This window comes from Gossypium hirsutum, chromosome A03 (assembly GCF_007990345.1).
Source record: "Gossypium hirsutum isolate 1008001.06 chromosome A03, Gossypium_hirsutum_v2.1, whole genome shotgun sequence".
Lineage (NCBI taxonomy): Eukaryota > Viridiplantae > Streptophyta > Magnoliopsida > Malvales > Malvaceae > Gossypium > Gossypium hirsutum.
This window is the reverse complement of record NC_053426.1, coordinates 3,526,123-3,548,779: the sequence shown is the minus strand read 5'-3', so window position 1 is coordinate 3,548,779 and position 22,657 is coordinate 3,526,123. Positions and strand designations below refer to the sequence as shown.

The 22,657-nt window shown below is 28.9% G+C and overlaps 2 protein-coding genes and 1 long non-coding RNA gene across 3 annotated transcripts; 2 read left to right on the top strand and 1 right to left on the bottom strand.

The window, feature by feature from the left end:
- Window positions 1-11,047: 11,047 nt before the first annotated feature.
- Window positions 11,048-11,757, top strand: LOC107929246 (LIM domain-containing protein PLIM2c). Its single transcript, XM_016860617.2, has 2 exons — window positions 11,048-11,281; window positions 11,373-11,757. Exons 1-2 carry the CDS (start codon window positions 11,171-11,173, stop codon window positions 11,616-11,618), a joined length of 357 nt encoding a protein of 118 aa, XP_016716106.2. The 5' UTR covers window positions 11,048-11,170; the 3' UTR covers window positions 11,619-11,757.
- A 6,997-nt stretch (window positions 11,758-18,754) lies between these two features.
- LOC107933071 (uncharacterized) lies at window positions 18,755-19,735 on the top strand. Its single transcript, XR_001693547.2, has 2 exons — window positions 18,755-19,514; window positions 19,628-19,735. It is a non-coding gene; the product is annotated as an uncharacterized lncRNA (long non-coding RNA).
- Window positions 19,736-21,314: 1,579 nt separating this feature from the next.
- Window positions 21,315-22,205, bottom strand: LOC121223703 (probable protein arginine N-methyltransferase 1). Its single transcript, XM_041105898.1, has 2 exons — window positions 22,027-22,205; window positions 21,315-21,909 (listed from the first exon to the last, which is right to left on the bottom strand). The coding sequence occupies exons 1-2, from the start codon at window positions 22,172-22,174 to the stop codon at window positions 21,704-21,706; spliced, it is 354 nt and encodes a 117-aa protein (XP_040961832.1). The 5' UTR covers window positions 22,175-22,205; the 3' UTR covers window positions 21,315-21,703.
- Between the last annotated feature and the right edge of the window lie 452 nt (window positions 22,206-22,657).

The window sequence follows — 22,657 nt, the reverse complement described above, 5'->3', positions numbered from 1 at the left end:
GGTTACTTTATTAAGCTGCCGGTAGTCGATACACAATCTCAAAGACCCATCTTTCTTTTTCACAAACAGAACTGGAGCACCCCAAGGTGAATGACTCGGTCGAACAAAACCCCTGTCAACAAGCTCTTGCAATTGTGTCTTTAACTCTTTTAATTCTATAGGAGCCATCCGGTACGGAGCTATGGAGATCGGAGTAGTTCCCGGAATCAAATCTATAGAAAATTCCACTTCTCTTTCTGGTGGCAATCCTGGTAATTCTTCTGGAAACACATCAGAAAATTCACATACCACTGGAACTGCCTGTATCTTTGACTCAGATACCTTGGTGTCGAGTACATAAGCCAAGTAAGCCTTATACCCCTTTTTGACATACCTCTGTGCTGCCATTACTGAAATCATATCAGATAACCCCTCTGTCTGATCAGATTTAACCCGGAGCAACTCACCATTCTGACATTTTAACACAATATATTTTTATTTACAATTTACTACCGCATCATGCTGGGTTAACCAATCCATACCCAATATCACGTCAAATTCATCAAATGGCAGTAACATCAAATCAACCGGGAAGCAATAACCTCTTACCATCAGTGGACAATTTTTACAAATTTTATCCACTAACACAGACTGGCCCAGGGGGTTCGAGACTTTAACCACAAATTCAGTAGGTTCAACAGATAAATTTTTAACAATTGCAAGTTTAACACATATATATAAATGCGTAGAACCAGGATCAATCAATGCAGTAATATCAGTATCAAGTAAAGAAAATGTACCAGTAATAACATCGGGTACTGAAACATCTTCTCTGGCACGAATGGCATATGTCCTAGCAGGTGCTCGTACCTCAAGCCTACCTATAGTATCTTTTGTAGCTCCTCGACTACCACTGACATTACCGGATGATCGAGGTGGTCTGCCCCTCGAAACTAGATTACTCGGCTTCGATATATGTTCAACTTCTTTTTCAACCCTTTCTAGACAATCTCTGAGGAAATGGTCAAAAGAACCACATCGGTAACAAGCCCCACTCTTAAATCGACATTCACCAAAATGAGCTTTATTACAGTACTGGCATCTCGGTTTAGGAGTGCCAACACTGCCAACACTGGTCACTGATGGAGTAGAAGGCCTTGGATTAGTGCGTTGAGAACCTCGTTTCGTTGCCCGAATACCCAATGGCTGAAGTAGAACGATCCTGATATTTCTTCAATTTCTTTGAAGCAGAAAACTAGGATTTTCCCATCGGTCTTTTACTAAAAATTCGAGCTTCCCTCTCAGCCTATTTCTTTTCTTTGCTCAATTCTTCTGCTTTATAAGCTCTCTCTGCCAATGTAGCAAACTCTCGAATTTCAAGAATTCCGATCAGTAATTTAATGTCTTCATTCAACCCTTCTTCGAATCATTTACACATTTCAACTTCTGACTGTACCCATTCTCGAGCATATTTACTCAATCGAACAAATTCTCTTTCATATTCAGATACTGATCTATTGCCCTGTTTTAGCTCAAGAAATTCTTTTCTTTTCTGGTCAAGGAACCTCTGGCTGATATATTTTTTTCTAAACTCGGTCTGAAAGAATTCCCATGTAATTTCTTCTTTCGGAACAACCGAAGCTTTAGTATTCCACCAATGGTAAGCTGTATCTTTTAGCAGTGAGACGGCACATTTCAGACATTCTTCTGGTGTACAAGATAATTCTTCCAGAACCCGAGTAGTATTTTCTAACCAGAATTCAGCCCGTTCAGAATCATCATCAACTGTTGCTCGAAATTCTTCGGCCCTATATTTTTGAATTTTATCTACTGGAGCTTTCCCTTTTCTGATAGATTCAGTACATGTACCTTGTGGGATCTCGGGAACCGGTTAAGGAGCAGGAGGGGGAGCTTGAACTTGCTGCACTACAGGGTTAGTTCTTAAGTATTGATTAAACCATTCATTCATCATTTGAAAGAAGGCTGTTTTTGCCTCCTCCCCTCGACCCTCTGTCTCGGGCCTTCTACTGCTAGTTTCTTCTCTTTGTACTGAAGCCGGAGCATGACTCCCAGCTTCCTCAGATTGAGCTCGGTCGGATGACATTACTATAAGAAAAACACATTTTAAATGGTCAGGAGATATCACACTATCAATAATAATTTAAATGGCATGTATAGCTAATCCTGTATTTGCTACATCGGTCCTAGAAACGACTAAACCGTAGCTCTGGTACCAATAAATGTAATACCCCCACCCGTATTTATTACCGGAATAGGGTACGAGGCATTACCGGAGTTTACGAATTAATTTTTTTTTAATTTTTAATTTTTTTTTTCAATTCAACATATTTTCATGATAGATTCATGCATTTATATAAGATAACGTCATCACATATCTATAACCAGGTTTGTTAACCATACTAATGGCTAACTTTACATTCATTTCACGTTAACATTTACTTTGTTAGCTTATACATGCCATTGATTTCCAAAATAAAGTTTCTTTATATACCGAAATCCTGAGGTTGACAGTGTGATGTGTCTCCGACCAAATCCGACCTCCGAGCTCTTAACACTTGATACTTGTTTGTAAACAGTAAAAATCTATTAATCCCGAACTTTTTCCTTTCCTCGATCTAGCTTCGTATTTGAATCTTCTGGATTTGGTGCAAAAATTATGAAATACCAGCTTAGAGAACCCTCCTATGGCATTTTTAGCTGTTGGAATTGAAGAGAAATGAAGAGAAATCTAGATATTTCCTATTTAGTCCTAGTTTTATTTAGTTAATTTTGTAATATTTCAATTTTACCCTTAATTTATCAATTTTTCTACTGATTTCATACCCTTGCCGTCCAGCCCAAATAACTTTTGGGTCTAATTGCCTTTTATATCCTTTCTCATTAGACTAATAAGCTATTTAATCACTCTAGCAACTTTTACACCTATTACAATTCAGTCCTTTTCATTTAATTGACTACCCAAACATTAAAATTTCCTAACGAAATTTTAATACCACATTAATAAAATTTCATAAATATTTATAAATTTATTTTTGACTCGGTTTTACTAGATAGAGGTCCCGATACCTTATTTTACCCAATTTCTTCAATAATTTCTTTTTCTAACTAATCACTAAATTGATAAAATTTTCCTATCAATATTTTCATACGATTTTCCTATCATATAAATTTTCAAGCAAAAATATTGAAATAAATTTCTCTTTAAATCGGATTTGTGGTTACGAAACCACTGTTCCGATAACATTGAATTTACGCCATTACATACCTGCTCTTCCATATAGCAGCAATGGAAGTGACTTTGTCTCCACTTCTTTTCTCTGGCTTGCCTTCACCATCATATTTGATCTCTCCTCAGCAATGGCAGCTTCTTTTTTCTCAAATCTTCTTCTTATAACGTACTCTTCGGGAATAAACACATCCATTTTGAATTGATATTCCCTAAATAATGTGAATAAAAGTGGTGAAAGTGACTATGAATGGTTGAATGAAAGTGAAGTAAGATCATATTCCTATATATATTTATAGGAGAAAGAGATAGGGGGATACCATGGGCGTTGGTCCCATGTTTTTGCTTGTTTTTTTAACACTTTATGGGGCTTCCAATGCTATGGTTCCGGACCAAGTTTTTCGAGAAAAAAGATGGCATTGCGAGCATGTGTGGAGCCAATCCGACAAGTTCGATTAGAATAGAGATGTTGAAATTTAATTTAATTTAAGCTAGGGTCTACTTGTGGGAACCCATCAGTCAAAGTTTCAAGCTTGGATACCATACATGCATGTTCTTTTCTTCCACGTATGATGTAAGAATTGAATATTTAAAAACATTTCTAGTACCAATTAGAAAAGGTTAAAATTCTTAATGTCGGTAGTTTTTCCAATATATAATGATAGAGCATGTTATAATATATTGTAACAACACTAATAATATTGTTATATCACTCTGCCGTATAGATATGTGTTAGTAAAGTAGAAGGTGTTGATCTCTTTCTTGACTCTACTTGAGATAATTGTCACGAGACTAGAACTTTAATCTCGCAAATGTGATGTTTTAGTTTAAAATTTGTTCAAGTCAATTTAACTTTCGAAAGTGAGAATTCACAAAATAAATTTGTTGAAACCATTTTTTGAAAAAAAGGGAATCGACTTGAATTTTGAAAACGAAAACGAATAGAGGAGTCGCCACCGATCTTTTTTGATGAAGTGTGATTGGGTCACCTCGTAAAAGTGGTTGTTTTTAATAAATGGTTTGATTTATTTAAACAACAATTTTGGTCTGCGCAAATCAAGAAAATAGGTTCGGGAGTCGGTTGCGCACGAGGAAGGATTAGCACCCTCGATACGCCCAAAATTCGTACCTAGTTGATTAATTAGTGTCTTAGTGTCGAAGATTTGAAAACTTGAAAGAATTTAAACTACGACCCCTCTTTGTATTAATGCTAATTTAAAAAATAATCGAATAAATTAAAACAGATGTTAAAGACTCTCTCATCTCGAAGTAATAAAATGTCACGCCCAGTAAGTTAGGACACGACATCTTGAACTTTGAGAATGAGCTTGCCTTTATTTAAAATTAGTGTATTTTAAATCTTTTTTTAAAAGGATGTTCGGTTATTTAGGGTAAGCGAGAAAAGTTGAAACCCAGTAAGTTAGGGCACGTTTTCTCGAATTTCTTAATACCAAATATTGCCTTTATTTGCAAAAGTTTTTATCTCGAGGTAACAAGATGTCATGTTCAGTAAGTTAGGACACAATACCTTGCATCTTCGAGAGTAAGGATTTATTTCAAAACTCGTATTGTGATTTAAAAGAATATTCCGTTATTTAGGTTAAATGAGAAAAATCGAAACCCAGTAAGTTAGGGCACGATTGTCTCGAATTACCAAATACGGAATATTACTTTTATGAAAGAATTATTTTAAGGTATCGAGTAAAAAATATAACGTGATTTATAGTAAAACATAAAAGCAAATTGTGGTATTAACACGTATAATAACATAATAATAGGTGCGACAGTGTCAACAATAATATGAGCAATTATAAAAAGATGAAATAACAACAAGGCTGGTAAAATATAAAACAAACGCGTAAGGAAAATGAAATAAGCAAATACATAAATAAATAAATAAACATAAAACATGACAAAATAAAAATGACAATGATAATGAAAACAATAATATTAATAATATTGATAATAATAGTAATAAAAGGATAATATAAAAAATAATAATGCTAATAATAATAATAAAATAATACCTATGATACTAATAATAGTAATAATAAGAAAATTAATATTTGTATTAATAATATAGAAAACAATAATAACAATAATAATATAGTAATAATAATAATAAAAGTAAAAATAATAGTAAATTAATAATAATATATGTTAATAACAATAATAATATATAAAAGATAGGAAATAATAATATGGTAAAAAATAACAATAATATGTTAATAAAAATCATAGTAGTGGTAATAATAATAATAGTAAGAATAAATATAACAATAATAGTAATATAACTAACAAATAATAATAATAATAATAATAATAATAATAAAGACACAAAATGATAATAAGTAAGATGCAAATGAAAATAATATAAAAAAAATTTCAATAGTAAAATAGTAATATAGTAATATTCATACGTAAATATAAATATAGGTATAATACATAAAATATAATAATAACAGAGATATAAATAGATAAATAAAATTAGATAAAATAAATATAGATTAAAATATAATAGTAATAATAGTAATAATAATAAATATAATATAATAATAGTAATAATGATAACAATTCAAAAAATAATAATACAAATAAATAAGTATAGAAGGGAAATGTAATTTGAATGGTAATAATAAGGAAAATAATAACAATATTACAATAATAATAAAGTAGTAATGAAAATAAAAAATAACTATAATAGTAAAAATATAATAAATAATAGTAAAATAAAATAAAAAAATTAACTAATTTAATAATAAAGGGGCTAAATAACTAAACTAGGGACTAAATTGAATTTAAAACAAGAGTTCGGGGCAAATCCGAAAATAAATAAAAGAGAAAGGGACTGATTTGAAAGCGCGAATAACATACGGGGTCCAAAAGGGGAATAATCCCAAACCTCCAAAATGCGCGTTTCATAGGGCACTCAATTGAAAATCAAAACGAATTACAAGGTAAAATTAAAATTTGAAAGAAACTCGATTCCAAAACAATAAAATGCGGAAGGACTATTCGAGCAATTAGCCATTCCGTTGAAAAACACGCGGACCTTCGGGCGGATGGGTCAGGTTGTGGGTCGCCCCCCCCAAAATGTCATCGTTTTGGGCGTCTGGGGGGCCTAATGAAACGGCGCTGTTTTGATTTGGTTATTTAAACCTTTTTTTTTTAAATTTCATTTCTCCTTCACTTAAAAAAAAACAAAAGGCCTTCAAATCCTCTCCCCCTCTCAGTCTTTGGCCCCGATCTCTGATCACTGGACCGGTCGACGTCCACCGCGTCTCCGCCACCGGCGACCGCCGTGCACGGCGGTCAAAGGTAAAAATCTCCATTTTTTTGTGTTTTAAGATGTATTTATTTTTCTTTTGTTTATATTATATATTTATACATATATGGGTATAGAAGGAGTAGATTCGGTCATGAAATAGAAACGAAAAAGAAAAACCAGTCACCTTAGGCCTACGGTTTCGATTTCTGAGTGTTTTGGGTTTGATTTGATGCCGTTTTTCTTACTTTGATCGCTAAAGTTGCTGTTTTCTTTGCTTAAAAAAGATCGAATGCTCTTGTATTCATCAAAAGTTGTCGAAAAAATAAAAAATCCCACAAAAATGTTCTTGACTTGGCTTTTTAAAGCCATTTTACATGCCTCTTCTCTTTACTTTCTGTCTTTTCTTTATTTAATACTTGCAGGTAGTGGAGCAAATGGAGGAGTAGGTGGTTGACGTGACAGTGGCGGTGGCAGCAGAGGCGGTGGCCAGGTTCTGACATGGGGCAGCTAGGGTCAGGCTAGGCTAGGGTTTTTTCTTTTTTTGTTTGTTAGGTATTGGGCTAGGGTTTGTTTTACTGTTTGGGTTAGGATAGGTTGGGTTTGGGTCTTATTTGTAATTGGGTTTAAGTGGGTTTGGGGTTTTGTTGTTTGGGTGGTTTTAAGTTTAGTGGGCCGGGTGAAATTGGGTTTGTGCAAAATTCTCTAAGGCATTGAAATAAAGCGAAAGCAAATTCAAAGCAAAAAAGCAACGAAAGAACTGAAAAAGCCACAATAAATCAATGCACAAAGGTTTTTGAATAAGTGTTCTCAAATATATTCAGTAACTTTAGGGAAGACCTCTATTTATAACTGAGATCCTCTAGATCCAACAGTACAGTTTAAATTACACCCATGGTTGAGATCAAAGCCTATCTATAAGATAAGAGTCCTAGGAGATTTAAACACTATTCAATCTTATCCCTTAGGGTTACAAAATATTTACCATCACAACTCTACTTTTACTGGAGTGTTTCACTTGGCCACCAAGGCTTCAAGTAGATAAGTTTCTTCATACGTTTCATGAATTGAGCCAGTTTAAGTGGGTCAAATGAACTACATTTAATCAGTTGACCTCCATGGGACGTTTTGTGTGCATTTGTCACGGGCTTTGATCCGCGCTCATGACACAATGCCCTGGTCGATCACCTGTCTCAACTAGAGGAGTAGCATCCTTCATTTTTCAAAGCCACCCGCTAGATTTGTACTCCAGACGACCCACCCGCTTCAATGCAATAAGGGGCCTATTTAGGCTAAACAACCTTATACTAATTGAAGGCATAACGAAATAGATCACACAGTGTACATCCTTCACACCTTGCATAATGACAACCTTCCTCATAAGAACCTACCACATTAAGCTAGTGGAAAGGATCGATCTCTCAACCCTAAAAATACTCTAAACAAATCTCTTATCTCCTTGTCATTTTGTTCCTTGCTAGTTCTCCGCCTCTTTAGATGAACCAACCTCTACAAAACCACCACTATCTCTCCTTACCTTCTCCCTCTTCTCCTCTCTTGTTCTACTTTATATCAACAAATATTGTAACATATTGTAACAACACAAATGATGTTATAACAACATATTGTAACAACATGAATAACAGAATAGATAATATTAATGGTACCATTAATAAGTTGACATTTTTTACTTATATTATTATTATTATTATTTTCGATTTTTATTTATCTAATATAAGGTTTGATTTGTAATAAAAACTAGACTATAAAAAGTATTTAACTAATCAAAATTGATTCAGGATGAAAGTAAGAAATTATTTAATTAATGTAGTTGTATTCATTAAATTACATAAACATTTATTTCAACATGAGTTGGTTTTAAAGAAGAGTTGTTGTCGAATAAAGGTTATTCTGACATGTTCCATATATGAGTTATTTTTAACATAGTTGTTTTCGAAATGTAATTATTTTAAACAAGAATCGTTTTGAACATTAGTTGTTTTTAAAATGACAGTTGTATATAATTAGGGTAAACTATATAGTAATCTAACAATAATTTTTTTTTAAAATGTTAGCGTTTTTGAAATTTAATAATTGTGTTTTTTTATTAGCATAATGACATATTTGGACCTTTAATGTTTACACATTTTATCAATTTAGTCCTAATTCTAAATAACTCAACAAATTTAATCTTCAATGTTTATATGTTAAGTCAATTTAGTAGTAATTCTAACAAATTTAACAATCAACATTTATATGTTTTGTCAATTTAGTCCAGATGCTTAAAAAACTATTATTATATCAATAGGAAAAGAGTTCTATCATCTTTCTGTTAATGATTTTACTCTAAAAAAAATGAATTTCTAAAAACTTAATAATTAAATAAAAAATTCATTTAGATAATAAAATAAAAATACACTATGAATATGTAATTTCCTCAAAAAAATTAATGATTTAAATAGTAAATAAAAGTTTTAATAATTAAATTATTTAACATGATTTAGAAGAAAAAGATGATGTGGAGTGAAATAATAATTTCATTTGGGATTTAAACTAATGGAATTTTATATTAATATTGAGCATTACGAAGTATGATTCTGATACATTTGTATATAAATTTTCGTGGTCGGTTTTTTTATTAATTACTATATGGTTTCTTTTGGATAATATTATTTATTTATTACAACAGTTAAGTTTAATGAAGAAAATAGCAGTTGTCCCCCCCAAACAAAAGATGAAATAAAAAAGTTCAGCAAACAGATCAAAATAAAATAATAATTTATTTCTCCTCTATCTTTCTATTTAATTTTTCGTATTTTAATATATCTGTTAATTTTATTAACGTGGCATCCACGTGGTAGTCTACGCAGTGACAAAACTAAGAAATCTGGTAAGGACCCTAGCCCCGCTTGATTAGGAAATTTTATTTTAACCCCTCTTAAAATATAAACCATTCAAATTAAGTTTTTCACTTTTTGAATAAATGGAAAATTTTTATTTTTCAGAACCTTTAAAAATATAAACATGTAATTTAAGCATTTTAGTAAAAAAAAATTAACATTGGCCCCTCCAAAAATCTATAATTTTCCCTCGCCCCCAAATAAAATTTCTAACTTTGTCCCTGAGTTCATGTGTATGTCATGTTAACAATTAATTAATTTTTAAAAAATAAAATATTTTTATACTTTTTAAATAAATTTACTAATTTTAATTCTTTAAAAAATAATTTTTTATATTCTTTTGAATTTTTTAAAATTTAAAAAAAAATAATTAATTATTAACATGACATAACATCCCGCGTCAACAAAGTTATTAAATATTAACTTTTTTCGTCTATTTTAAAGTGATTTGATAAATAAGATAAATTTAAAGACTATTTTAATCATAAAAACCTCTCAAAGCTAAAATATTACACATACATTCAAACTTTAGAATAATATATATATATCCTAACTACAAAATAAAAAATAATTTATCTAAATTTTGATATAATCCTAGTTAATATAGTATAAGTGAATATATTATTTTTCTATTAATATTTATATATAACGATATATCGATATGTTATTATTTTGAATTTATTCATATTTTAAAAAATATTTTAATATATATGAAAATATTCATAAATTAAATAAAATTTAATATATAAATTTTAAAAATATAATACATTATTCAATAAATCCAAAAATATAATACTTGCCATAAATCCTTCCGGTAGTTCATTGTAGTAACTAAAAAATAATAAGATATTAGTTTTTTTATATTAAATGTTGTATATTATAATTAAATTTGATTAAGATAATATATTTTTATTAAAATAGTTACTTTAATTAAAATAATTTATTTTTTAGCATTATTCAAGTTGATTAGTTATGTATCAGTTGGTATACATTATTCCGATAATAAGAATAAAATGAGGCAAAACGTAGTGGTACGACCAATACAAGCCGAAGTTTTCATTGTAATGCAAAGTATAGTTTAGGGTCTGATTTATTATTAGAACGAGATGTACCAATTGATAAAATATGAGTATATATATATTTTAAATGTATGAAAAAATTAGGGATAAATATGAAAACTATACATGAACTTTAGTTCAATATATAATGTTATACATGAACTTTGATTTTTATGTAATTTTATATATTAAATTTTAATAAGATTCGATTGAATTAGCACCTTTTTACGCTAATATATTGCATACATAAATAGTTATATTAATCAAATATGAAAATAAATGTATATATTCGTTTCTTTAAATGTGTACAATTGAATCAAAATCAAAGTTTAATATATATATACATAAACGACAATTCAAATTTATGTGTATAATTACATGAAATGGGTTTAATGTACTAGTATAATTTAAATCCTCCATGAAAGAGTTGGTGATGGATCCTTGATGACCCTATTCTTAAGGCACAAAATATTATACATACCAAGAAATTAGTGATGGAGCTTTGATTGTGTATCCTTAATAAATATCCTCCACTAGTTTTGCTATTTTTACTCTTAAAATCTGCCCTATTTAAGATTCATTAAACACCAAACTGAAACAGGCAATAAACAAATCATATCTGAGTTTTGTTTTCTATCTCAAGAACCTTTTGAGTTAGAGAACAAAACTCAGTGTTGTCTTTAATTGAAACCATTTATTATTTGTAATAATTGTAAGAAAAATGGCATCCAATGGGACAACAGAGAAAAAGGCTGGCAAATATGCATCCTTCTTCTCCGGCACACAAGACAAATGTGGAGTTTGCAAGAAAACTGCATACCCATTAGAGAAGGTCAGCTACTATTTCCAATTTTGCATATAAGACACTCTTGTTTTGTATTTTATTCAACTTGATACGATTTTGAATAATGTTTAATTGACAGGTGACAATGGAAGGAGAAATCTACCATAAAAACTGCTTTAGGTGTTCACATGGTGGTTTTGTGCTTACAACATCTTCATTTGCTGCATTAGATGGTATCCTCTATTGTAAGATTCACTTTGCTCAATTGTTCAAAGAGAAAGGTAGCTATGCACATGTTACCAAGGCAACTGCCATGAAGAAAACCTCATCAGAAGCCAAGACAGAAGATGATCCAACACCAGAGGCTGAAGCTGAAGCTGAATAAGATGATTCTTACAATAGGGATTTGAATTAGGTGTTTTCTTTTTACTGGTTAAGCTACATTCCATTACTTTTTTTTTTATTATCACCATTCATAAGTATGACTTATTGAAAGTAATGAAAGGGATCTTAACTTCTGTTTATTTTCACTCTAGTTCTTCCAATTCTTCAACTTTGCAAGCATTTTTGAGACCAAGCTAATGTCTACTTTAATGTAGTGATTGGGAGATGGAGGGTTTTAATAAATGGAAATTTATTTTGATTTTTTTACTTCATATAATAATATTATATTAGAGTCTTAATTTGTATGGAGTGGTAATTAAAAGATTAAAACTTTTGTTACTTCCATCCCTTACGATCAATACGAGTTCAAATCATATTATTCCAATATTGTATCAAAAAATAATATATTATATTAACCTTAAAAAATAATTATATTTTAAAATTAAGAGCTCTTTTTATTAAAAAGAAGAAGAAGAAAGATAAAATAAAATAAAATATGAAGTCGATTAAGTCTTAATTCAATTGGAATGAGCATTATGTAGAAGAAAGTGGGTTCGAGTGTGTTGAAGCACATTATCCTCCTATTTACGAATTAAGGAGGGACTATGAGTAATTATAGACATTATGTCAAAAAAAGCATATGATCAGAACTTATAAAAATGGTGATAGTTAGGTTGTTGAAGTAGAAGATGGCGACAAATTAGGAGAAAAGGTATATATATCTTGTTCCATATTTAATGTGCCATGTGTCAAATCATCATTGATGGATCAAGAACAAGTGGCTAATTAGTTTGGGCTATAAGCCTAGCTAAAATGGTACAATAATGTGTCTTGGGTTATTTTCAGACTTCATTTTGAGCATTATTATAATTAACCTCTTATTTTGTTCGATTTCTTTGAATTATTCACTGCTTTTTTAATTAATTAATATAAAATTATTTTTATTTAAATTTTATGACATAATATAAAATTTAATAATAAATATATAATTTTTATTTTTAAAAATTTAAATTTTTAATGTATTTTTATAAAATTTAATAATAAATATATAATTTTTATTTTTAAAAATTTAAATTTTTAATGTATTTTTTACTAGGGTAAAAATAATAAAATATTATTATTGGCATTTTATTTTTCGTTGGATTGATTTTAAATTTACCCAAAAGCAAAAGTATGAACAAATTGTAATTATTTATCATTATACTTTATTTTGATATTTATCATTATATTTTAAAAAATTAAATAAATTTTCCATTCAACTCTTATATGGTTACATTTTATTATTAATCTTTGAATTTTATTAAAATTTACTAAGAATTTTGATTTTTAATTAAAATTTAACACTCAATATTAATTTTGGTGATTTGAAAAAATAAATTATTAAGAAAAGAATTATTTCAAATACCATATTTTAATAGTTAACGATAATTTAATTTATAAATATTAAAAATAATAAATTAAGTTAGAATTTTTGTTTAATGCAATAAAAACTTAAAAATAATTGATTAACTTAATATTATTGTTGAGACAAGTTTTTGAAGTGGCCTACTAAGTATCAATCAAAAGTGGCCGCTTCTGTCATCCTTGCAACAACTTATTACTAGCTATATTTAGAGTTGACAATTCATTGAAACAAAACCTTTGACTTTGAATTGTGTCAATATTCTAGATATATGTAGGCTTGACTTTGAAGACCAATCCATTTAAAGCAACTTTCCTTAAAGATTAAATCGGTTCGGATCAAGCAATTAGATCCCTTGAATTGTAGAGAACAGATCGAGATCACATTGAAAAATGAATGTCAACAGTCCATTTTATATTGGTCTTTATTATTATATTGTTCGCTACTATTTTATAGTTGCTATATTAAAGGATTAGATTGTAATTGATCTCTAGTGTGTTAGCAAGTCCCGAATACTTCTATATATTGAGAGACTTGTATAGGTTTTATATAGAGCATAAAGAGCACTTTATTGTTAATAGAGTATCGTATTTTTGTGATCGCATTCTAAGTTTTTAGGAAGAGAATTTAAAGGTTAGCAATATAGTCTTTAAGAACAAAAGTGAGTTTATACATTATGGAGTGTTAGGATATGATTTACTTGCTGCATTGATGAAAAAGATAGTAGATTTACTCATTGAGCTAAGCTCTGCAAATGTAGGAAAACTAAATTGTGTAAACAACTTGTGTGCCTTTTATTTACTTGTTTTAAGTTGTTCATTGAATGGCCACTATAGCCAAACATTTCCATTAACACTTTGTGTTTCGAAGTAATTAACAAATGTTTAATTTAATAATTTTTTTAAATATAAAAGTAAAATGTATAATTTTTTATTAAAATTTATATTTGAATATTTTAAATTATAATTAAATAACAAATTTCAATCAAATAAAAGTAAATTAACAAAATTCAATATAAAGTTAAAAGTATAGTGATAAATTCATCTTTAGTTTATAAGGAAACTGATAAATATAAATAGTGACAAACTCCAATTTTTACAACAAAATAATTTAAAAACAAATTTATATTCTAACTCTTTTCCGAATGAATCATTTAAAAATATTATCTATGCCTTATATTTAAAAAATCTATAATAAAATAAAATAATTTTTTTGAAAATTTTCAAACATGGTACATATATTAAAAATCAAATTGAAAAATTTTATAAATATATAATTTTAACACTTGAAATAAATTAAGGGATTGTTTATATAAAAAATTAAAAATTAAAAATTAAAAATCTAAATAAAATCCTATAGGTGTCGAGAAAAGAGTCTTACCAAGTGTCCAGCAACAACCTATAAGGAGATTGTATAAATATTATGGGCTGTTTCACAAATTTTTATTGACCTCTAAATTCCATTAGTTCTTTTTTTATTCATTTAGATTACTATTAAATAGCAATGAACTATTCTCGATTTCCAGATTCCCCTTTATAGTTTTTTTTCTTCAAAAATATTGATGGTATTGTCAAATAATTAAAAAATATGAAACTTCCAACTAATATCAACTTCACATGTAACAAATTTTAATCAAATTTATAGTCTAACAAATTAACCTTTTTAATAATTTATATTAAAGAAACAACATTTTCAACCAAAAACCATGATAATTTTTTAATTAAATCTAAATTATTCATTCTCTTCTTTTCCTGACCCCATAATCACTTGATTCAGGATAATTTTTAAATTAAATTTAACTTATTCTTCCCCTCTATCCCTTTCCCCATTAATATTGTTTTTTCTTTTTTCCTCTAAATCTATATTGCTTTTTTTAGCAACTCAATATTTATTAACATGCCTCATGCCCCTAATGTTTAGAAAATAATCTCTTTCAATATTTTTTAACTCCATATTACGAGGTAGATTTGTGGTTTAAGAAAATTAAAATCGAAAATGATATTTTTATATTTTTCTTCTTTCTTTAAAAAATCTATGAGAATGATTAAAGAAATTTTATAAAATGAATACACCGAGAGAAATGATAAATGATGATATTTGGAGGGAAAAAATAGATATCTTCATCTTTGGTTATCATATATAAAACACATTTATCTCGTTTAGAGAGATGATGTATTACAATAGGGCTTTTAAAATGTTTCTTTTCTTTTTGCATTTTAGATGAACATATGAATGATTATCTAAGGAATTGTTATATTAAGCTGCCGACTGTAAAGAAATTTAATTAAGTGGTTGTCGATTAATGATAGAATTTATTATTAAATGGACATGAATATGAATTTACAAATTTGTTTATGTATTTAACTGCTAGTTGTATGGATGAAAAAGAAAATGCAAATTCAGCTAGTTGTATGGGCGAGAGGGCATCAAGTGTTTATTGATTTGGAGTGTCATGTGTTTTTTTTTTATTTTCTTTTAACAAAAAAAAATTCAATTTATATAATGGAATAAAAAACCAATTTATGTGGTAAAAACAAATTACTTTTGAATAAAAAAACATTTTAAAGGATAATATAAGAATGGAAGTATAGATCAAGGGTCATTTACTATTTATAAAAAAAATGTTTGATAGTTGCAAATAACTTTTAAATTAATGCCTGCTTAAAATATTTTTAAATAAAAAAAGAGTTATTTAAATATTTTAAATAAAAATATTATCCCAAAGCTCTTTATCTTTTATGGCTAGTAATTGTTTTAGGCTTAGTTTGGATGGGCGATTGGGTGCGATGTGGTGTGTTTAGCTTATTTTTTGTCTTACACTACAATATCGCTACAGTATCTAATTTCACCGCCACCGTTGTTTTTACACTAACCGTAGGTAAACGCACCGTCCATCCAAACTCACCCTTAGTATTGTGAAATATTTATAGGATCTTCCACATCCTAATGCTAGAAGAAAAATTTTTACTAATTATTTATGTTGAAAACTTGTGCAGATTATTGTTGAAACACTTAGAAGTCGTTAGATTGTATTGAGAACGAGTCTATCCCCTTCAAAATATAGTCGTTGTTGTTTTCTGTAACAATTTTGAAAGAGATTATGTAACATTGTTGATTGTTATTGTATTTGATGCAGACAAGGCAAGCTTTCTTTTATGAATCAAATCAGATAAAAATTGTGCTTGATCTTTCATTGAATATCTCATCTTCTTTTGAAAAGAGAACATGCCTAATACATATCTTCTATCAATTAAATACATTTAGGCAGTAAAAGGATCATACAAACTTTTGTATTAGAAGTTAAATTGCATTTTATCCTTTTTACTAAAAAAATAGGTAAACTAGTTCTTTCTGTTAAAAATTTTATCAATTTCTATTGTTAAAAAACCGACATAGCTGATGAAATAACTAGACAGTTATACGTGACATACCACATATACCTTATGCTGACATACATGTACCAATTTTTAGCAGTAAAAGTGGAAAGAATCGTTAACAGAATGATTAATTTATTCTTTGATTTAATATATAAAGATCAATTTACCTATTTTTTTAATAAAATGAATAAAATATAATCCAACTCTAATATAAAATCCCCATAATACTTTTACCCAAAATATCACTTTTTCTTTTTTTTTCTCTTTCAATAGTTATACACATAAAGGTGTCTAATAATAACATATATTGCACTTCACCTCACCTCAACCTTTCAGATTTGGTCACTAATACATCAACTCTTGATTGAAAATTTTTAATTCAATCTAAATAGCTAATTAATCCAATTTAGAAACATAAAATGTCAAGACCTTGGATTCACATGGACAAAGAAATAATTCATAATTGACAAGTTAATGATGTCATTTCAAGAAAAATATCAAGTTGGGGTAGCTGACTAGCCCTTCCACAAAGCTTAAAAAGGACTTTCAAGTTTTTGGACTTTGACAACAGTGTGAACCCTACTCCCTTTTTCATCTTTTATCAGATACTAAAAAGTTAGGCAAAGCTTTTACTTTAGTCCATTTTTTCAGACCCATGCTGATGTCTCAGGCACACAACATGTTAAAAGATCATAATCTACTCCCTCAGCTTCTTCTTCTTCTTTTTTTCAAATGATTTTTTGTTTTTGGCTATAAATAAGTCCCCATAGTCCAGCCAAAATAAACTACCTAACTTGGTGAGCAGGGAGGATGTGCACAAAAGAATTTACAGGTATGGATCCCATCATAATAAAATATTCCTTGGTCCACTTTATTTAATGCCTTAATTATTTTTTTAAGGTCCCATTAGTACCTTAATGGGAAACATCAAATTTATTATTCATTTAATTGTTTGTTACGAGACTAACACTATAAAGGGTAGTAGGTATATGGAAATTTTATCCCTTTTAGAGATGAAATTAACACCATGGGTGAGTACAAAAAAGTTGAACTTGATTTTTGGTGAGGTTTTTCATAATATCATATAGTTTTTTTTAGATAAAAAGTAAATTAACTACAAACTATCTACGACACAAGTAATCGCATGCTAAGCATCTTTATGTAACTACTCAGCTAATAGATCTGGAGTCTCCTAGAACACTTTAGGACCATGAGGAAGATTCCTCATCGAACCAAACAATTTATCCGCGACAACATTAGCCTCACTTGGAATTTGCTGTATGACCACCTGTCAATCTCGTCTATACAGATTTTGAATTTGTAGGACCAAATCTCTATATGAAACTACACATGATATATCCAAAATTGCCCAACAACTAGAGCATAATCCGTTTAAAATATAATCTTCTTCCTCTTTGCATTCCAAGCCAATATAAGACCATCATATATTTCCCAAAATTCAGCTTCCTTAACGCTACATTTTCCAATGTTCCTCCCAACTCCACCAAACCAAGTTTAAAATAGTTTTTTTAGTTTTTAAGAAATCATAAATTAGTAAGATAATAAAGTTACATTTAGATCTCTCAAAAGTTCTTATTTATTTTTTGACTCCTTAAAATAATTTATTGTCTTTGCCCCTGCACATGATTTTATTTGTTCAAAGACTCTAAAGAGCTCTTACTATAAAAATGTACTTAAACTCTCGACAAAGTAAAGAAACAAAATTATAATCAAAGACGGTGTCATAAATTTCAATACTAAACTTTTATCCCAATCTCATACCAACTAAATAAAAACCCTTTTGGTTTCAATCTCAAGTTTCATCACTTAAAATCTTTGCTGCTGCAACTACCCTATCATTTGGGACAAACTTGAGGTACTTAAAAATGGAGCCCCCAAAAGGAATGTGCCTTCATAAAACTCTTAGTGTATGCTTTGAAGCAATTACATGTGATGAAGAAAAACTATTGGGGACACTACTATTTGTCCATGAATTCAAGACCCTTAAGAAAAAGAGAACCCATCAATTATTGATCTTTGGAGTTTGCAATAAAAATAATCCAAACCCCAAATTGGCAATTAAGATTTGATCCCAAATTAATGAAAAGTCAACGGTTAAAACAGGCCTTTTAGAAAGAAAAAAACACTAAGTTTTCAAGTTTGCACTACACCAAGTGCAGGATGACCAATTTAGCCTCTCTCACCTCTACTGTATATAACTTTATCCTTTTACACAATTTTAAACATTTAAATTTTAATCTATTGATTTAACTGATTTGATTGATTTCTGTTGAGAAAATGACCAAATCAAATTGATTTTGATTTTGTTAATTCAGTCGATTTTTCAATTAACCAATCTTGAGTTATTGAATTTTTTCAATTGATTCATTTATAAAATTTAAAAATTAATAACAAATGAAATTAACTTATTAAACCAAGGTTAAAACCGACCAGCTCGCTTCACCGGACTAATAAAAAATAAAGCAATTAAGAAAAACTTGCATCATAGATTAGAAACCAAAAGCAAAGTGAACGAAAAATCACAACTACTACCACTAATTTCCTACTGTAGTCTTGTCTCCAAGTTATTAAAGACAAGGATGGGGCAGATATTAGCCATGAATGAAGGGCATTTCTGTCATTCCAGCCAAACTAATTCCTAATTTTCTCCTTTTTTTTGGCTATATTGTCACCACCAGTTTCCTTTATGTCTTGGATCTTCATATTGATAAAAACACCACACCTGCCTCTTTAAAGTTGAACAAAATTCAACTCCCCCAAAAAACAAGCCTCCTCTCATCATCCATTCAAAAAAAGACCATGAAAATTTGTAACCCCAAATCCTCATTCATGTTCTTGATTATCATATTGGCTTCCATCACCCACCTCTCAAGTTGCCACTTCATCCATAGAAGAAGCTTAAGCAGTGAAGCTGAAGAAAGAAGCAACACAGAGTTCCACACCTGGCATTTACCTGCAAAATCTCCAGAGCCATCATCAAGAGCTGAAAAGGATCAACCAGTTTATCAAGTTTCTTATAGAACAGTTCCTGGAGGACCTAACCCTCTTCATAATTGATTCAATCCATTGCAGATCTTTTTAATTGTATGTATTTGAGGTATACAAATTTTTGTCACCCTATACTTCTTCTTTGTGTTTTTTGAAAAAAAACTATGTGAAATTAATAGATAGTTTGAGAAATAGAATGCAATTTTCCTTTTGGTTTTGCAGAAATTCTTGGTTCATTCTCAGAGGTGGAGTTTTGTAATTTTGTAAATAGTTGAATTTTTTTTTTGTAAATAATGCGATTATTTTGATAAATTTAGCGTTTAAACTTTACATATTATATAATTTAATTTTTATTTTTTTTAAAATAAATATTTTAAAAATATATGATAATAAATTTAAATTTTTTAATATTAAATAAAATAAAAATACCCCAACTCATCTCTCTTCCTCTTCCCCACCCCCAACCCAAACGCGATGAATATTGAAAACCCTCTGTTTTTATTTGCTTCAATGGCGGCACCCACGCTTCATCTCTCTCTCTCTCTCACACACACACACTTTCACCGCCTTCCAAGCAACATCTTCATATGCTTTCCATAGCTAAATAACTATAAAACCCACACACCCTCATTCTCTTCAATAACCAAAAATCAAAGAAGCAAAAAAGAAAAAAAAATCTTTTTTGTTGTAATTTCTTGATTTTTCCGATATGGGTTTTGAAGATTCAGATGGAAAGCTACAATGATAAGGGAAGTATGGTCAGATAATTTGGAATCGGAGTTCGAGTTAATCAATCAAGTGATGGATGAATACCCTTTTATTTCAATGGATATTGAGTTCCCGGGTATTATTTTCACAGGAACGGTGGTGGAGGAGGTCTGGTGGGGCTGTGGGAGAGAGAAGGTGGGGGATTTTTATTTTATTCAATATAATATTAATTTATTATTATAGTATTTTGAAAATATTTATGTTTGCATATTCTTTTAATTTTTTTTTAGGATTAGTATAAAATAAGAATATTTGTAAATTTTAAAGGTGCGTTTGGTTCGCTGTATTGGATTAGAGGTGTATTGGATTAGAGGTGTATTGGGATTAGAGGTGTAATAGCTAATCCACTGTTTGGTTGAATGTAATGGAATAGAGGCGTAACAGTAATCTTGTGTTTGGTTGAATGGAATAGAAGTGTAATAGCATAATGGAAAAAACTAAAATGACTAGAATACCCTTAGCATAAAATTGTTTTGGTAAATGATTATTGTTATTGTTATTTAAATTTTAATAAGATTATTATTATCAGTAATAAATAATTTAATCATATTTTAACATAATTATTATTAAATATATTTTAATTAAAATATATAATTTATAATAAAATTCTTAATAATCAATATTCTTATATGAATTTACTCAAATCATAATATATGATACTATAAAATATAATTTGAAATAATTAATATTAAATATATTTTAATTAAAATATATGATTTAATAAAATTCTTAATATTAAATATTCTTATATGAATTTTCTAAAATCATAATATATAATACTATAAAATATAATTTAACATAATTATTATTAAATATAAGTTAATAAAAATATATAATTTATCATCATACTATAGATAAATATTAAAATTTGTCATTGTACTTTATTTTTATTTATATTACCGTTATTTTTTTAAAAAATGAGTAAATTTGTAACTTAATTTTTATGTTATTGAATTTTACCACTAAAATTTAAATTTTATTAATTTTTGCCACTAACTCTTATTTTTTAGTTAAACTCTTATCTTAAATTGATATTGAATTTTTATTTTTTTAAATTACAAATATCTTCATTTAACTTAACGAGTAAATATAATTCTTGACTTTCCTTTCTCATCATCTAAACAAAAGCACAATAAACAAATTGTCAAAAAGAAACCCAAATCCAATAGTTGGGAGATTCAAAAGCTTTCTCCAATAATGTGTTTCTTCTATAAGAAACAATGCTTATAAGCAGCTTGTCAAAGCTCAAAATCTATTTAGTCCTATGTCATACATCCAATGTCATTTGTATATATGCTCCCTCACATCAGCACAAAACACAAGACTCAATATGAAGCATACATGAGAAGAAAACAGTTGGATTGAGTTAATGAAATACATGCATCTTATGTGTTTTTCTTTCTCAGGGAAAACCTTTCGAGAAAAAAGAAAGTAGAAAAGGAATTAAAAAAATGTTGGTGAAACATTTGAGGAACATGCAAACAAGGTATCCTACAGCTAGTAGTGGTGATGAAATACTCTGCAACAAAATCAGCGCATCTTATAGAATTGAACTCTCGAAACCACACAACGTCGTCCGCTCAATGAATATTTAACCATTATATCAACGTCTCGGGGATTCTTCTTGTTTGGTGCAACAGTCATGCTCCCAATTATTGTCTCCCCTTCACAGATGGTTAACACATCCTCTAGATATAGGACTGTTTGCTTCCAATGGGTAGCTCGCGATCTTGGTCCTGCATTTTGTATTTGCCATTAGCCAAGGCAAAGTTCTTCTAGGCTGGCTTGCTGATTTCTATTCGTAGATAAAATGGAAAGGACAAAGGATGGAGAATTTTGATGTAGATACAAACCTGTAGAGAAACCCATCAATTTGTGGCATTTGGTAAACGAAACATCAAAATATGCAACGAAAGCATGGATGTAATCATCACGCTCTGCAATAAGCTTGAAAGGTGCAGTGAAAGAAGCATCCCCAAGAACCATCTTAGAAATATCCATTGTCTTGAAAGGTGCAGTGAAAGGTACAGTGTGTTTTTTCCTTGTCGTTTATGGGTTACGTAACCCGCATAATATAGGTTAAATATACTCTAAATCTCTGTATTTTATTAAATTTAGAATTTAGATTTTTTATTTATATTTTTATAATATATTTTTTTATTCTTTTGATTTTAAAATTTAAATCTAATTATTAATTAGTTAATTTTTTATTAAATTTATTGATTTGACATTTTAAAATAAAAAAATAAATAAGCATATAAAAAGAATATAATAAACATGAATTTAAAAATAAATTGACGAGGTTAATAATTAAACTTATATTTTTAAATTAAAAAATAAAGAAATTACATTTCTTAAAATAAAAATAAGGGATTAAATTTTAAATGTAGGGAAAGTACAAAACCTTAAAGCATATTTTAACCCATAATATGATAAGGAAATGTTTCATTATAAAAAAGATTAATTAAAATTTATTTCTGGTAA

Coding starts and splice junctions, on each gene's coding strand:
- LOC121223703 (XM_041105898.1), bottom strand. CDS start 22,174: ATGGATATTTCTAAGATGGTTCTTGGGGATGCTTCTTTCACTGCACCT. Junction 21,910..22,026: donor ATTGATGGGTTTCTCTACAG/GTTTGTATCTAC, acceptor TACAAAATGCAG/GACCAAGATCGCGAGCTACC.
- LOC107929246 (XM_016860617.2), top strand. CDS start 11,171: ATGGCATCCAATGGGACAACAGAGAAAAAGGCTGGCAAATATGCATCC. Junction 11,282..11,372: donor CTGCATACCCATTAGAGAAG/GTCAGCTACTAT, acceptor TTTAATTGACAG/GTGACAATGGAAGGAGAAAT.